The sequence below is a fragment of the Nyctibius grandis genome, chromosome 4, assembly GCF_013368605.1.
Source record: "Nyctibius grandis isolate bNycGra1 chromosome 4, bNycGra1.pri, whole genome shotgun sequence".
Taxonomy (NCBI): domain Eukaryota; kingdom Metazoa; phylum Chordata; class Aves; order Nyctibiiformes; family Nyctibiidae; genus Nyctibius; species Nyctibius grandis.
In genome coordinates this window covers 104,869,375-104,886,902 of record NC_090661.1, presented here as the reverse complement: position 1 = coordinate 104,886,902, position 17,528 = coordinate 104,869,375, and the positions used below count along the sequence as shown (strand labels likewise).

Below are 17,528 nucleotides of genomic sequence, written 5' to 3'. Positions count from 1 at the left end.
ACACATCCTCTCCTCCAGTACTCATTCAGCTTGCCTGCCACCTCTGAAGGAAGTGAAGCAGGGTATAAACTTTCCAGGAACAGGCAAGGGCCACAGTTGTATGAAAAGGCAAATCACTCCAGAGCACATTGACCTGCGAGGAGACCTTTTATTCACGAACCCTAGCACTCAAAACTGCATTTTCCCTCAGACACAGAACCGAGCACTTTGGGAGGAATGTAGTTTCTACCATCTCTACTCAGAGATCTGATAATCTCTATCTCCAGAATGAATTAAAGAACGCCATTTGAACTCATGGTTACTTAAATCATTTAGAAAAAGCACACACTTGGCTCCAGTGGTAAGTCACAGTTAATGTTTACAGAGATATGGAAAAGTCAACTAAAGAAAATCCCCAAATTCCAAATTTGTTTTTGATGAATCTACCTATTGTACTTTCACATTATGATTCACTTATTGCTCTAGAGAAGAATACTTGCACAATCCCAGTCATTTTACAGAACGTAAGATTACACTTAAAATGATACACATCAAGTTGGGCACAGGAATGCAAGGAATACATTCTTCTGAAACATCAGGCAAACAGGACAGGAAGCCCGTGAGCACCTCCCATCTATAAGCACTGACACCATAAACTTCCCATTCTTTAGCTTAAAACATACCACTAAGGGAAAAAAGTACCCATTTCAAGCAAGGAAAAGCATGAAAAATGAAACTGAACACACGGAATAGTCTAACAAGCTGTCTGTATGAATGTCACAGTTCAGAAACATTATTGGAAACTCACAGATTAAAAAAAAATCTTCAGAAGTTTTCGCACTTCTTTATACACTCATTTAATGAGAACAATCAGCTATTTCCATTTTCTTAAAGCTTTTAAGTTAACGGATTTAATTAAGAGGTTTTGGAAGAAGTGCTGTGAAGACAAACTAAGAACTTCAGTTCTGCCGAGATCTCTGGATAACGTCTTCATATTTTTCAGTTAATTAAAATACCACCAAACCTTCTGAAAATCCAGAGTGGCTGGAGGAACTTCCCTCTAGGATGAGATCACGCAAAGAGATGGCAGTATCTGTGTATTTCAAGCAAACATAGTTAAAGTGCTATCTCACATATTTTCCAATTCTCAACAAAAGCTCCAAGCAGCTCTAAGGAACACAGTTAAGTGATCCAAGTATTCACAGCCTCTTCAGCAAAGCCAGCTTTTCACCAGCACTAAAGGAACCTCACCATAGGTTTATGCTTGTATTTGGAACAAAACCCAGTTACAATATTCCTTCCAGGCATGAGGCAATGTAACACTACTTTTTAACTGTCTGGGGTAGTTGTTTGGGGTTTTTTTGTTTGTTTGCATTTGGTTGTTTCTTTTTTGGTAAACAAGTGTCTCTTACAGAAATCTTAACGAGTATCCTGGGTATCTGTGTGACATCCCAGTGAAACAGCTGTGATTCTAAATAGGAAACCTGTCCATCCTCCTCTGCTCCAGTCCTTGTCCCCACGTCTGGATCCTATTGCAGGAGCTGAGCCTAAAAATCACAAACTATTCAGAATACAGCAGCCTTCCGCACGTTCATGGTGCGTAGAGCAACGTGGTCCCCACACCGCTGCCGTCTTCAGGAGATGGCCCTGCACAGGCTTTCAGGAGAAAACCATGCCTGTCACCCTGAAGCAGCGGGTAAGACAGAGGCTCCTCCAGCTAACAACTCACATAACTGCAAAAATGCTCTCTGTTTGCAGGTTGTTGACCACTAAGGAAAAGCATGATGAGTTTTTCCTAATGAAGATTTTAGGAACATATCATAGAATCATAGAACGGTTTCATCCCCTCCTATGAAACATCCACAAACTTCAGAATCTCTTTTGAGCGTTGAGACCATCCGTCTGCCTCCAGCACGTCCCGCCCTGTGAATGTCGCTGCTCCAGGTTCAGAGGTGCAGTGAAGCACTCGCTCCTCCGGCCTCTCTGACCCCGTACAGCAGGACTCGGGCGCCTGCTCGGGAACAGCCGTTGGCAGAGAAACCAGCACAAGGCAGAGGTGAAGCAGAAGCCCCATCAGTAATGGAGCACTACACGAACCCTCCAAAGCAGGGGAGGATCAGTGCCCCACGCCCTGACAAGCCCCTCCCTTACACCTCTCCTCTCTACGCCACTTCATCCTGCTGCGGCACTGCAAAGCCCCTTACACGGACCGCCGCAGAAAGCCCGGCTCTTGAGGACTGCCAAAGTATTTTGCCTTCCCTCCCTCCTGCCCTCCACAGCAGCCAGACTTGCCTGGGGTGGCTGGACAGGGGCTGTCAGAGGTTGCAAAATCTGCAGAACAGCTGAGATTCAAACATCGTGCTTGGAGAGGGAATGGGGAGATGGAGAGACAGTGCTGTAAATATCCGCATCCGTGAGAGACACCACTGGCCTCACCTCGCCTTCCTCCGTGACCCTCCTCGGCTGGCACCCGCTGCCCCCTCCCCGGGGGGGTGCACCCCCCCAGCCTTCAGTGGCCCTGCTGCCCCGGGAGCGTGGCATGCGGCACCAGGAGAAAAGGAGAGAGACAGAGCTGGGACACTCTGCAAATTAGGCGACATCGTTAAGCCACGCAGCAGTCAAATGTGAGATCAGGTGTGGAATTTTTCTCGGCAGAGGGAAGGGCCTGAACTTGTCCTGCTGCTGGAGGCGATGCCGGGCAGCCTCACTGTGCTGGGCAAGCCCCGTCCTGCCGCACAAAGCGAGCAAGCCGAGCTCACCTCCATAACGCACCTCTGCGGCTCAGGACTGACGCCTTCGCACAGCCCGTCGGACAGAGCAGGCGTGCTGCTTCTCAGAAGTGATGCAGAGATTTTTAAAATACTTGCAGGAGCTTCACTCTCTACACCCCAACTATGCCCCATGAACTCCTGCAAATATGAACGGAGGGTCACCTTGCCTTACGCTATCAGGTGATTGAACAGGAACACAGAAAAGGAGAGGAATACTTTTTTTTTTTTCTTTTTATACTACGACAACATCTTTTCCCAGTTCCCAACTCGGTTCTTTGGACCAATCATGCTTCAAGTAACAAACAGTAACACTGCAAACACAGCAGTAGATAAAACAGAAACACCCAAGTGAAGCAGCCGTTCTGCTGTCTAATCACTTCCCATCGTGCACCTTTGCCGTTACTGTGTTTGGGGTAAGTATCCCCTTCACCAGCTGCCAGTGAACCCTGCAGATCCACTGCTCTGCCATCTCAGTCACTTGTCACTGTCTTCTGGCTCCTGTGCTGCTACCACCTTTCCAGTTCTGAAGTAATCAGAAATAGTGTATTTATTCGCTGCTGACATGTCAGCAGAAAAACAAACAAAAACCAATCATAGCTGAAAGCCTGACTTAGGGACTTCAGTTTCAGCACACTAATAAAGCATATGAGGAAGCTTTCAGCAGATTTAGAGAAACTTTAGAAGCTAACAAACAACGTGCATGTTTTCCCTCGTTTTCAGGAAAGCAGGACAGCCTTTGTTTTCAAATGCACGTGTTCCAGCTCGTGGACCAAAGTCACTCTGCAACGCATTTTGAAATGGTCTACGTCCATAACAGAAAAGCAGATAAAAAGGGAACAAGGATTTGCCACAAAAAGATGAACTGGAAAGCAGGCAGTCGTCCTCTGCAAGTGCTGCAAAGCAACAGGCAATAGCATCAGCAACAAAAACCAAGGGGGAAAAAAAAAAAATGTATGATGTCTGGCTGCATAGAGTCACAGGCTGGTTGAGGTTGGAAGGGATCTCTGGAGGTCACCTGGTCCAACCCCCTGCTCGAGCAAGGTCACCCAGAGTCGGCTGCCCAGGACCGTGTCCAGACGGCTTTTCAGTACCCCCAAGGATGAAGACTCCACAACCCCTCTGGGCAACCTGTCCTAGTGCTCGGCCACCCCTGCAGCAGAAAGGTGTTTCCTTACGTACTTTTCTTGCATGGCTCTGAACGTAACAGAAAGCAAGCCTTTCATCTGTTTAAAATGGATTTTCATTATACAACACCGAATATTCACACACAAATAAAAAAAAAAACAATTAGTTTGACAAACGTTCATTCTTTTAAGCAACACAAGCAAGCAAATCTTGCACCAAAATGCCACCTACTTAGCCGAGGATATATCCCTTCACAGGGCTTACACAGCCCTGTCTTCACCGATCCTAGCGTACAACAGATTTTCCACACACTCACTTCAGTAAGACCACAATGGCATCAATAACCTATAAGAACAGGTAGATCCACACAGCATCAGCTCCTTTCCCACTTTTTCCTAAATAATATTAAAGATCTTTGTTAAGATAAGGTGCACAGTGGTCATAAACCACAAATACTTTAATATTTAGTAAAGACAGCTGAAGGGAAAAGGCTCTGCTTCCTTTTTGCTAGAAATTGCTATCCCACAAGACAAACGAGAATTGGCTTCATGGTCTTGCAAGCAGCCAAGCCTGGATAAGGTCTGTCCTCCCAGCCCAGAAAAACAACACTGCCAGTTCATGAAAACACACTTGCTTTAGCAGAAGATTTTTGGGTCATGTCCAGTTCTCTGAAGTGAGTGGGTTGGTCCTATCATACTGTTCCACCCAGTTCTTGACTTCTTCATGTGCCTGGCAACATTCAAAGTTAAAAATAAATTAAAAAAAAAACCCAAACAAAACAACCCACAGTTCTTCCATTTCTTCCTCCAATAAAGAGTGCAATAGGAATTCTAGACCAACGCTTTCACTTCGAACAGCTGTTTTTAAAAAACATTTTGAATGGTGACATCAGGGACACAAACAGCCAATGCTTTTGTCAAAAGGAACCTTCTTCGTGCAAATCTGCTGCAGTAATTGATCCAACGACAGCTGTCTGCCCAACATTACAAATAAAGGTCTTCACTGCCCAGTTAGTCCTAGGAAAAGCTGTAATTCTGTCCCTAAACAAGAACTCTGAAGTAATTAAAATATAGCTAATGCTGGCTGATGGTATTTAATGCATACAGAATTCCTTCAAGTGATTTTCTGATCAATTTCTTTTAATGTTTGGTTGACATGTAAATAAACACTGCCAAAGAGTTCAGCATACGCTTCTGAGATGTTCCTATGGGAAAACTAGTTTTGCTTTTCCCACTGGGATTGATAAAGCCTCTAAAATTAGTTTGCTGCACCAGAAAGCAAAAAACTTCAAAACGAGCTCCCACAGGATCACTTAAAAGGCTTTAACGAAATAATTCAGAATTACATCCTGCTCACAAAGCCTGCCTGCCGCTCACTGCTCATCTGCTGCAGTGCTCGGAGTGCTAACAGGATGGTATGGAGTCGGTATGAGTATGAACCCATCCCTTAATATGCAGTGGCTTGCCGATACATTCAAGGGCAATAAAAAAAAAATAAATCTCTTTTCAAGAATGCAATGGAAACTGGAAAACTAAGAGAGAACAAGTAGAGGCAGCTCTACCTCGCACACAGTACAACAAATGAGTTTTGGATACGGCGTGTTCCCATGGTACTTAATGCCTGCGATCAGCCACTCCTCCTGCGGTGTGCTAGTGAAGCCTTTTAATAAGAGCCGAACTTTCTAGAGAAAGATGACGTTACTTAACATCCTGTAAACAGTCTTCGCAAGCCTCACCAAAAGGCAGGCTGAGACGGAGCATCTGTCCCTGCTTTTACTTACTCCCGTAAGCAGGCAGACTTTAAAAGCAGAAGTCTACAAAGAGCTGGTTTTGTCACTCATTTGAGCTTGCCTAAGCCAAAGGAACCTCTCACGAAGCAGAAGGCTCATATAGCTCGTATTAACTAAGCTTATTTTTCAGCCAGGAACTTCTCCCGTAATAAAATGTGGTACGTGTCCATACAAGCTGCGTTGAAGTCAGTACGTGGTGCTGCTCTGCCTTCCTCAAACTAACGGGGAAAGAATGAACCATCACCCTGGGTCTCACCCACTACCCGCCCTGCCCGGTTACCCCTGACATGAAAAACCCCTTTTGCCCTGAAGCAGTTAATTTTTTTCTCCAGACTGCTCTGAGGGACAGACAGAGTCCTGGACAGCTGCTGCACTGCCTCTCTACAGCACGGGCACATGGGCCCCCTTTGAACTGCGTCAATCACTGCTGTCCCCGTACAGCGATCTGCAGCTGTGAGTTCTGCAATCTGACGCTCCATCAGTTCCAAATTTGTGCTTAATTTAACACCATGTATTTTGTGTTGCAATGAAAAATACCCAAACAACCTCATTTCAGTGCCATTCAGCGTACTTTACTCCTACATCCCTGAAGAGAAGTGCACCGCTTCTGTATGTGCATCAGCAAACCATTACAAATTAACATTTTTTAATTCTGGTGCTCTGAAGACTGAACAATCGTGAGTTCCTCCCAGTGACCACATGCCGTGCTGCTAGCACTTCTGGAGCTGTGGATGAACAGCAAGCAGCAGACAGGCCTTGAGAACAGGAGGCAATTCCAGATTCTTTTTTTAAACTCCTTGCAAACTGGCTCCTGCAGGATGGCCGAGGTCTCCTGCACCTCGGCTGAGCACCCTGCTGGGTTCTGCAGGGCAGGAAAGCACCCAACCACTCCTTTTGCTGCTGCACAGTGCTCCCTGCTCCCATGGCCGCTCCTTCCCTGCTCACCTCGGTCAGCGGCTGTCTCCTGAGGCCTGCCCTGCCCTCCCCACAGAGGGGAAAGCCCAGCCTTCTGCCCCTGGGTGCCTCAGGGGACAGACCCTCTGCATCCCGCAGGTTGTGGCCCATCTCCAGGAGCCAGACCCCCAGCCGCAGGCCGAGGCCCCCAGCCGCAGGCCTCGGGGACAGCCAGGGACACGACAGCCAAAGCCCGTCCCGGCTCCCACAGGGACATGGCGGGCCCAGAGGCAGCGCACCCAGCTCTCCCCCCAGCCAGGGGTCCCGCACGCCCAAGGCCGGGCAGGGAACTCGCTCTATAGAGCACCGCGTCCCCCCAGGGCGCCGGGGCGAGGCCGGTGGCGGCACAGGCCTGGTCTGCTGGCTGCGGCCTCCAGCATGGACTGAAGTGCGCAAATACAAACCCACGTGTTTGTCTTAGGAACGAGAGCACGCGCATGTGGGAGAGACCAGGGCGGCTCCTTCCTGAGAGACACTTCAGTCCTAAAGCTGGGGGTAACCAGAAACCTCGGCCGGACTGCTGGGCTCTGCCTCGCGCCCAGCCCATGCCCATGCCGCGGGCAGAAGGCAGACCTGTAATCGCACCGTGTCATCACCTTGCTGCTCCTTCTCAATCCCTTTTTCTGCAGCTTATGAGTTTTTTCCATCCCCACGACAATTTCATGTCACATTAAAGCCTCTCCTTACAAGAGTTTCTATCTTGCAAACTGTATTAGAAAAGAAATTGAGATGAAACCAATGGAAACCAAGGAGACCGCAAAGGTAGGGACAGCAGGGCATTTAAAAACATCGATTTGGCAAGGAATACAGGCGGGGCAGCTTTTCATTGATTTGGAAAAACGTGCAAGAAAAGCCCAGAAGACATTTTACAAACCAAAATGTGAAGTGAAAATCCTTCCAGTCACAAACCACAACGTGAAATGAAAGTTATTCCCACTGCAACTTCGCATGTGTAATTGCATCCCTCAGGTGTCAGTATCACATCGAATTACAAGCACACAGGTCTCAAGCTGAGCTGAAGTTTGGTAAATATCTAGGTATCAGTAACAGACACACCACCTGAAAGCTGTTTGAACTGGTGTGTAAGCTACCTATACCGCGAGAGAAAACTTTCAGTGTTGTCACAGTTATTTAAATTATTTTTCTTGGCTTTAATTTTCCGCTTTAAAGGATATTATCTGTTAAACCTGACAGACTCATGAAGACAAGTACTTAACAACTTGAAGACATTAATGAAAACAATCTTAAATTATACCTGACTTCAAAATATCATATAAAAGCAATGATCATTTTTGTCTGCTGTCAGTAAATGCTTTAATATCTTTTACGATTACATATTAGAAATGAAGTGATTAAAGAGTACATTTACATTAAAAAATGGTGTACTAATAATGAAAATAGTGCTAAAAGAACATGTCGAATAACTCCTGTACACCACTGGAAAAAATGCAGTAAAAGAAACATTTTACTTTTAATACTTACTCTTCCCCCGTCTGATGATTATTGTGCTTAATCTGACCTTTTCCACAATATGAAATAATATATTTCCCTGGAACTTTCATCAGGGGAAGATTCCTTGCCACTTCAGTAATAAAGATGCAGAAAGGATGCTACGTGACTGTGATAGGCCATTCAAGCAGTCACCAAAGGCAGAAAGTCTTGTTTTTCTGTGACCGCTTCCTATTCTCTACCAAGGGAGTGATAAAAGATGATTAGAAAACATCAAATAAAGTATCAGACTATGCTAACGTAGATGTATTTTGATAACTTCCACATACTAAAAGCATACGACTGGCTTGTAGTCAGACCTGCCTGCCTGTCTTTTTTTCAAATTTTTTCAAATTAAGGTAAGGCTTTTCATTTTTTTCAAATTAAGGTAAGGCTTTAGGGGCAGAGGACAAAGTAAACGACATTTCAAAGCCCAAGATAAGGCTCCACGTGGAACAGTTTTGTAACACCAAGGGAATGACTTCACTGGAAATATGTTGTCCTGGCTCTGTCTTTAACATGCTTGTACCCGGCGCACCCCTGGGGCACGAGGACGTGCATTAATACACCAGTTCCCTCTCACAGGCATTCAATCCCTGCTGCAGCTGAACAGCTCCTGCTCCAAGGGGCAATGAACGCGTTCAGGGTAACCCAACCTGCCTTCCTCATGGCTTTTGAGGCACATGCAAAACTGCAAATGAAAAGGCTACTTTTCTCAGCGACGTCCTCACTTTAAATAATAAATGAGGAATAAGTGGAGAGCTTTCAGGATGATGTAAGTACACACAGTACCAGAAAGGGAAAGAAAGCGTCTGAGATAAAAAGAGGAAACACATTTGCCGGGGGTGGAAGATACAAACAGTATGATTAAATAAATGACAGAAAAGGGAAAAAAAAGAGAAAAAGTAAGTAAATAACAGATCAGCCTTTTAGAAAAATCATGGAATCTGAGGGCTTGACTGGTATTCTGTGTGCAACTCCTTTTGAAGTCAAATTCTGTGGTAAGAAAATCTATGATGAGAACTTTGAAACAGCAATAAAACCTTTAAAATTTGACCCTCGTGAGACTGCTCATAGGAGCTAATGAACTAACAGATTCACGTGGAAAGCATTCTTCCTGTGGTACCCTACTCCTATTTCATATTTCATATTCAGATATTTTGGGAATTAAATCATCTTAAACCATCACACTGATTCACTGGCAAATTGTGGAAACCCAGCAAGTTACAAAATGTTAACTCTACTCCATCTGCTATAAAAACACATTAACAGAAAACTATAATTATATGATGCACTTTGCCACTATTACTTCCTCGCATAAACATGTGCTCTTGCTGTTAATGATAACACTTAATCAAAAGGAGAAGGAAGATGGTCTACAAGATAATCTTCTGAGTTTTCTGCTCAAGGGAGGCTAAACACTATATAAGGCTCTTAATGAAAACTCTTTTGCTCAGAGAATTGTAAAAATATCTGCTAAAAAGAAAATTTGTTGTTATATGTTAGAGAAAAAAGTGATTTTTTTAAGCATACAACTCCATCTTGGAGAAAAATAAAAACCCACTCTATTGCCTGTACTATTACTGCTCCAATCTTACTCAGCAAATAGAAAAGAGCTTTTAAATTTTACATGTATGTGGATGTCACCACTTTACTGCACCACTGCTTCGGGTCATGATCCTCATCTATACTTAAAATGGGAATTTGCTCTGCAGCTCTCAGAGCTGCGCAGAGCTCAGCATGGGGGTGCTCCCGAGCGAGGGCACTGGTTACGAATGACCCCCCCAGCACACACTGGGGTGCTGTCCTTGGCACCCCCAGCTTAGGCTAAGAGCTGAGTTACTCGGGAAGCTGACACCTAGGAAGCTATAAATCAGCGTGAGTAGTTAGATGTTCTTCAAGCAGGCTGTGAAGGATTTAAGAAAGACCTTGTCAAAACCTCGTGAGCGCATCACTCTCACTGTACATGTTTGACACTACCACCTACCTAGAGACTACATGAAGGAGCTACAAACGGGTGCAATCCTCTCCCCAGCTCTCCTACGGTTTGTTCAAAGCACGAGTATCAACTGTTGCAAGTTACCCCTGTGTACCTGGAAAAAGCATTTTAGTGAGAAGGACCAGCACGGGCATCACTGCTGGTGCAGCCCCACCGTACGCCTGAGCCACTTCAGCTGTCCAGCCACATGTGCCTGAGCTCGCCCCCAGTCGCAGAAGCAAAAGAAAACAAGAGGCAGTGAAGGAGTTCCACATCAACACACCTTTTCACAGCAGCAGATTAAGAATACACACGAAGCGAGGGCTATTCGGCAGCCAGACACCACCACGTTGGGCCACTGCCCAGCTTTGTTCAGTTCCACATCTGGGCCAACAGCTGTATCCTGCTGGTAATATCTTACTGACAATTTCATTCTCAAGATACAACAGATCCCTCGATTATTATATTTTTTTTTCAAAGGCACAAGCACCGCAAAGGGTAACAAAACAGTCTTCTCCTCCCCATCATCATCTTCACATCGCTCAAGAAGTTCTATGTAGTGCCAAACTCTGATCTACCTCAAAATTTCCCCTTCTGCAAAGTGGGTTTAGAATTGAGTAAAACGAGAGAGTCGCCTAAAAATCAGCATAAGCAGGAGTACCACAGAAACTGTAATGAAAACGTTGATTTGAGATTCTGCCACAGAAAGCCAAACAAACAGAAGGCAACAATGTTTCAGAAATTACCAGTGGCACTTGCATAACAAAAAATCAAAAACACAAAGACGACACCAAAATAACCAGAAAATAGAAAGTGAGGAGTGCAGAAATGGACAAAGAGAAGTTAGAAATTACTTATTTTTAGGGTCCCCATAACAGAGCACACTGAAAAATGCTTTTCTGCGGCTATGTTATCGCTCAGGAGTATGTATTCCTAAAATGGAAGTCCTCAGCGAGGAGGGCGCAGTTTTACAGCACCAGAGAAAGCAAGGCCATACACAGCCCGGGGCAGCGCCCGCGGGAGCCAGCCCGAGCTGCCGAGCCCCAGGCTCAGCCCCGGGCTCAGCCCCGGGCTCAGCCCAGGAGGGCTTTCAGGCCAGCCAGAGGGACCCGCCTGAGGCCAGGGCTCCTCCTGCAGCCACCAGCAAGCCCTGGGGAGCACAGCCAAAGGGGGAGCTTGCTCCAAGGCACACGACCCCGCTGGTGAAGCCAGACCAGGGCCCTCCTCACTCGCCTGCCCCTCTTCCTCCAGGCACCCCCTTCTGTTCGCCTTACCCCTGGCTTGGCCAGAACACAGACGCGTTCGCTCACCCCTCCACACCAGCACGGTGCCCGCAGCCGGCCCCACCGACCCTGGCACAGAAGCATTGCTTTTATCTGGGCACATTTCTTTCTTTTTCTCTTCCACTCTACATAACACCAACACAGCCTGACAGTAAGGATGGAATAAGTGCTTCTCAGCAGTGAAATAACGTACTTTTTTTTAAATCACAACGAATCAAACATTATCTTCCACTCAATCTAGTAGCTATGATTTAAAGAGGGTGCCTTGACTTGCAACACGCTAGTCATAATACCTATTTACAAATCAAAACCTAATTAATACATTTTCCATCCTGCCGCTTTTGAAATACTCCACAAAATTCAAATAATTATCCAGGGGGTGGGGGGCATAGGAAAAAAAAAAAAAAAACAACAACAAACCCAGAGCCAAGAAACCCCTTATTGTTATCACCGAACACCAGCTAAATCCACAGATACCTAATATCAAAATAAAACTACACCCGCTGTGTCAGGATCGGAAAATTAACATCAGATGTGATAGAGAGACATCTACACTGTGATCATCACCCATTAGAAGAGCAGGCTGTTTTTAAAAATTATTACGGGAAGTATTTCTACTTGAAATTCAACAGATAGACTTCAGCTCTTAGCAGAAGTAAAGGATATTCCAAGTTCATACTCAGAATTAAAGCAATAAGTGTACTTACAATAATAATACTACTACAAACGGGACTTGGGACAAGAAATTCCACCCCTGCCCTCTTTGTGTGCTGTATGAAAAGGGAGGCTCTCACCCGAACGCTGAGCAGGTTACGGCCACGTGGGAATGTGAGAGCTTGCTGCCCTGTCTTGGCGCTGTCGTATGAAGGGCAGTATTTTGCGTAGACAAAGCAAACACAGGTAGGACAGTAATGCTGTTAGTCATTTAAAGATCTTGAGTATCAGTACCCCGGCACCACACAGCAACTCCCTAACCTATTTTCTCCCCTTCTTTTGTAAACTAGTAAAATGACATGTTCTGTTTTACCTTTCTTGTCGTCATGACACTTCTATTCTGGCCTACGTTTGTCCTGAGAATTTAAGAACTGCGTCCACCTCCCATTAGAGAAGAGCTTTGTACGTTCAGCGGTACGAAGACAGAAGGAAACGTTTTCAGAAGGACCTACCTGACTTAGGCTCACATATGCCAATTTCAAAGAAAACTGGAACAAATGAACTGTTTTCCAACCCAAGCAGAAACGTTGGAACTTGCACGGTGAACTCTGCTGGGCATATTGGAAATCATTACCCTAAAGATCTAAGCTCAGAGGTTTAAACAACATGAATAGCTAAAGTCACCCGAGACTGAAACAGAGTAAGAGGATAATCAGAAAGGCACAGTGTTCGAGTGTGAGCACTGAGGTGTTCTTCCAATATTTGTGACTGCACCCAGCTAGATATGCAGTAACACCACTTCTGAGACAACAACAAAACTTGAATTGCAAAGATCTCCATCCAGCAGCAACAACCAAAGCTCCTTTGGTCACAACTGTGCTGACAGAGAAATACACAGTGAGGACAGTTTCTCCACCCCATGCAGCCCCACAGCCTCGCCAGACACCTGGGACGGGAGGGATGGAGGCAGGGGCAGGAAGGCTGGGGGCCTGCATTCGCTGCAGCCAGGTTTGGGGACCTGCCTGGACGAAGGACAGACCTGCCTCCCACCACTCGTGCCCGTGCACCCGCAACCCAGCCCGCTCTGCTCGCTGGCCAGCGGCACTGACTCCCACGTTTCTGTCCCAAGGAAAAACGAACAGCACGAAGCTGTTTGAAAGTAACTGAAGAGAACAAAAAGGATACAGTAAATAGGAAAAAAGATGGCATGCTAAAGTAATTAAAATCCTATAGGGTAAAAGCAGTGGAGTGCCAGGCAGATGGATTTTGTGGCCACTACCACAGTAGGCTCAGGGAGAGGTAACGGGGAATTCTGTCAGTGCAGAGGGAGCAAGGAAACGGGGGGGAAATCAGGACAGGAGTCCCTCCCTCAAGGAAGAGCCTCCTACCATAGAATGGGCTGCGTTGGAAGGGACCTTTAAAGATCACCTGTCCAACCCCCTGCCACGAGCAGGTGCATCAGAGGAGGGAGAAAGAGCAAGCGACCACAGGTAACCTGAACTCCACCTCTGGTGTTGGCAAGAGCTTACTGTGACAAAAAACAGGAAATATTTATACGGCAAGATAAACACTACGTGCTTAAGTAAACACAAATGTACCCAAAATCATACGCATTCATATGCATGAGGTGCACGTGTTCATCTAACTTTGAAGAATATTTGCAGATCTAATACTGCATTAATGTTTTTAATGAAGCAGCAAAACTACTCAAGGAACGGAACAATCCCAGCACAGTCCTTCACTGCTAACATGTTTATTCATGAGCTCCCAGGTCAGCACTGCAACAGGTTATTAGTGGGTGCGGATGGCTGGCAGGAGCAAACCAGTATGTTATAACTTGCTTCTGGCAACTGGAGAGCAAAAAAATAGCAATTCTCTCCTCTTTGCAAAAGTGTGGCCAGGTCAGCAATACCGGCGATCTAAGAAAGACTATCCCCCCCAGATGAGCCTGCCTACCAAAGATATTTTAATTTATTCTCCTATAAAACGCTGTTCGCAACAAAAGAGCATTTGCACGTACAGCATGTGCCAGCCAAGCAAACAGCACTCACACAGAACACATCTGAAGTGCAAATCACGCTGCCGCCGCACAGTAACGTTCAGGCTGCTTTAAACAAACCCGAAAAGGGTTCGTGGCAGAGCCAACACGCGAGGGTCTGCTGGCGTGGAGAGGGGGAGCAGAACTGCCAGGAGCGCAGCCCCAGAGGGGCCGGGCAGCTTTGGCAGCAGCAGACCCCTGCCCATGGCGGCCCTTCACGTGGGGGCACCTGCCCTGCAGAGCCCCACTGGAGGTGGGGGTAGGAACACTTCCCAGAGCCCGTGACGGATCACATCCCCAGGGCAAGAGAAGGCAGGACCATGTCAGTGCAGGATACTCGGACCCAACCACCCCGTCTGCTTGGGGTTCCTGCGCAGGGCTGTGAAAATGCATACTGTTACACTACCTCAAGGTCCAGCAAAATTTGACTAAAAATGCAGTGTTTAAATAAAATACAAATCACCAACTGAAATTTGAAATCAGAAATGGGAAAAATGGATTAGAGGAACTGGAAAAGGTTTTCCAGCCCAGCTCAGGTGAAGTCTATCAATACACAAGTCCTTGTTCACAACTGAAATCACTTTAGGTCGTAGCAGAGAAACTTACACCTCAACTGAGCAGGAGGAGCCCAACAAGCAGGAACAGCCACTGACAGCTCCAACGTGTAACTCGAAAGCTGAGCCCACAAACCACCCTAATGTCATCTTTATTGTGCCTGAATTGCACCAACATTACTCCAGAAACCTGACCGGGCAGTCACCAGTCCCAACTCCAACAGCAACAAACCAACAGCATAATCACGAAAGCTCAGACCAGTCTTTCCATTCCCCACCCTGCAGTGGAACACATCCAAATAAGCCCGCTTTTGTTGCTAGAAAACTAATTTTTCATCGCAAGGGAGTCGCTTGCTAGAGCAGAAGCCTTCCCCCCTCTGTGGTCACGCTGAATGATAAACAAACATGCTTCACCTTCTCCAGGAACGCCAGCGAGGCTCATACTGACCAGGAACAACCAGGAAATGGCTGGGGCTGACAGCCCCGGTGTCTCAAATGACAGAGCTCTGGAGCAGCCACTCTCACCGCTCCCAGCCGACAGAGAAGGCAGAGGAGCGCTCTGAACCACGGCGCTGGCCATGAGAGGTCGCGGGCTCAGGCCAGAGAGCAGGCTCCGCTCAACGGAGGTGACACCCCGAGGCTCTAGCCATGGTAGGCAGCAGGAGCACAGAGCAGTGACCATCTGCAGAGGTCCTGCTGAACACCACACAGCTTTACTCGCTAACGGACACTGCACAAGCCTAAGGCCATAATCATGAAAACTATTATGAAACGAGTATTTTCACAGTGTTCGTTTAATACGAACTGACACATCTAAGTGTAAAAATAACCGCAGTGATGATTTGTCAGAGTTTACTAACCTTGGTGAAACCGTGAATTGCATCCTTTGGCTACACACGTATCAATCACAGCGTGCACTTTAGCTCAGCCTTCAAGGTGATGGAAAAACAAAGCAAACTTCGAGGACTGTGGGGAGCATGAGAAAACCAGGCGGCTGCTTACTGCAGCGCCCTTAGTGATTTCCGTGCAGGGCTGGAGCACGAAGCAAAGCCGGTGCTAACACACACGGCACGAGCAACACGCAGCACAAGGCTGGACCCAACTCCCTGCTGGATGGACGCTGCTTTACGAACCGCAACCCCCCAGAAACGCTCCCTTTACGGTACGTGACGCGCCAGCATTACTCAGTGCCAGAAGCGCTTTGCCTCCAACTTGAACAGTACCAGACCACACCTGGGGCGCAGCCGAGGAGGTTTAGAAGCCTGGCTGCTGCTCCAGGTACTGGAAACTCTCTGTCCCAACTCACACAAATTCACAGGAGAGCCTCCCTCCCTTTGCTTAGCTGCTAGCAGCACCAACTGTTGCACTCCTCTTATGTACTTACTAGGCTAAACAGAAATCATATTTTCATGTCACAACGTGCACAGTCTCAGGAGGACAGCCCGGGGCGAGCCCAGCCGCAGCCCCTGCGGAAGGCTGGGGAAGGAGCTCCCCACGGCAGAACCTGCTTGTCCCCCGAGAACGGGGCACCCCAAGGTCCCGTTCTCCCGACACTTCAGATGCTTCAAACCCACAGCTGAGGACCCGAACGCCCGGGACACGTTACACCGCCCGGCACGACCGAAAACACTGACAACAGTAACGAAAAGGGACGCTTGCGACACACGGCATCCCCCGGGAGGACGCTCTGCCGCCGGCTGCGTACCCCAGCGCCCTGCTCCGGGCTCCCCGAGGCGGCAGAGCCCCCCGCGCCCCCGGCAAACGCCCCGCGCACCGGCCGGCTGCCGGGACCCGCGGCGGCACCTGAGGCCGGTCGGCACCGGAGCGGCCGGGACGGGGCGGCAGCCGCGGGCGAGGAGCGGCGCTGGGACCGGCGCAGCCCGCGGAGACACCCCCCCCCCCCGCTCCCCACCGCGCGCGGCCGCGGTACTTACGTCGTCAAAGAGGGACCCGACGTTGGCCGTCACCAGGAGCACCCCGGCGCCGGCCGCGGCCCCCTTCACCGCCATGGCGCCGGCGGCGGGCGGGCGGAAGCGCGGAGCGCGGCCGGCAGCGGCGGCGCTGCGGGGAGCCCGGGGGCGGGCGCGGGGCGCTGCGGCGAGCGGGGCGCCTGGCCCGCCCCGTCAGCGCGGGCGGGGGGGCGCGGGCGGCGGCGAGTCCTCCCGGCGCGGGCAGCCCGCGGACATCCGCGCCGCGGCGGGCCGGCCGCCCTGCGGCTGCTGCGGGGCCGCGGCGCTCAGCGCTCGCCCGCTGCCGCCGTCGTCGTCGCGCTGCTGCCGGGACGGCTCCCGCCGGCGGAGGCTGGCGCTGGGCCGCGGCGCATGGCAGGTCGGCGGGACGGGGCGGCGCGGGACGGGGCGGCTGGTGCCGGTGCGGCGAGGCCGGTCCGGGCGCTCCCCGGCGGGGCTGGGCGGGCGCTGCGCGCTCCGCGCTGCTGCTGCCGCCGCCGCCGCTCCCGGCTCTGGCGGCGCGGCGGGAGGGCCGGGCGAGGGCTCTGCGCGCGCGACGTCACGGCGGCACCGCGCGCCTCTTAAAAGGGCAACGCCACCCCCGGGAGGCCGCCGGCGGCGCGGTCCCGCGGCCCGGCCGCTGCCGAGCCCCGCTCGCCGCCGCCCGTCCCCGCGGAGCGGGCAGGGCCGGGCAGGGCGGCCGCGCCGCCGCTCCCCAGGCGGGGCCGTGCTGGGCTGGGCGGGGCCGGCGGTGGCGCTCACCTGTGCGGAGCGCGGACCGTGCCCGGGGGGGCGAGGCCCGTGGGGCGGCGGCTGCGGGCGGGTCTGCCGGCCCCTCCGGGGGGTCTCCCGTGGCAGCGCCGGTGGTGCGGACCGCCGTGCCGCGGCTCAGCCAGCCCCCGGTGCCTCGGGGGGAGCCGGGGGTACCCGCAGTCCCGAGCGGCCCGGCGCGGCGGCTGCCCCGCC

The 17,528-nt window shown here is 49.6% G+C and overlaps 1 protein-coding gene across 1 annotated transcript in view; it reads right to left on the bottom strand.

Moving 5' to 3' along the window:
* INPP5A (inositol polyphosphate-5-phosphatase A) overlaps positions 1-16,654 on the bottom strand; it is a 208,902-nt gene extending 192,248 nt beyond the window's left edge. The window contains exon 1 of the mRNA XM_068398292.1: positions 16,548-16,654. Within this exon, the coding sequence (XP_068254393.1) occupies positions 16,548-16,622 (75 nt within the window). The 5' untranslated portion in view covers positions 16,623-16,654. The remainder of the gene's footprint in view (positions 1-16,547) is intronic.
* Positions 16,655-17,528: the final 874 nt, after the last annotated feature.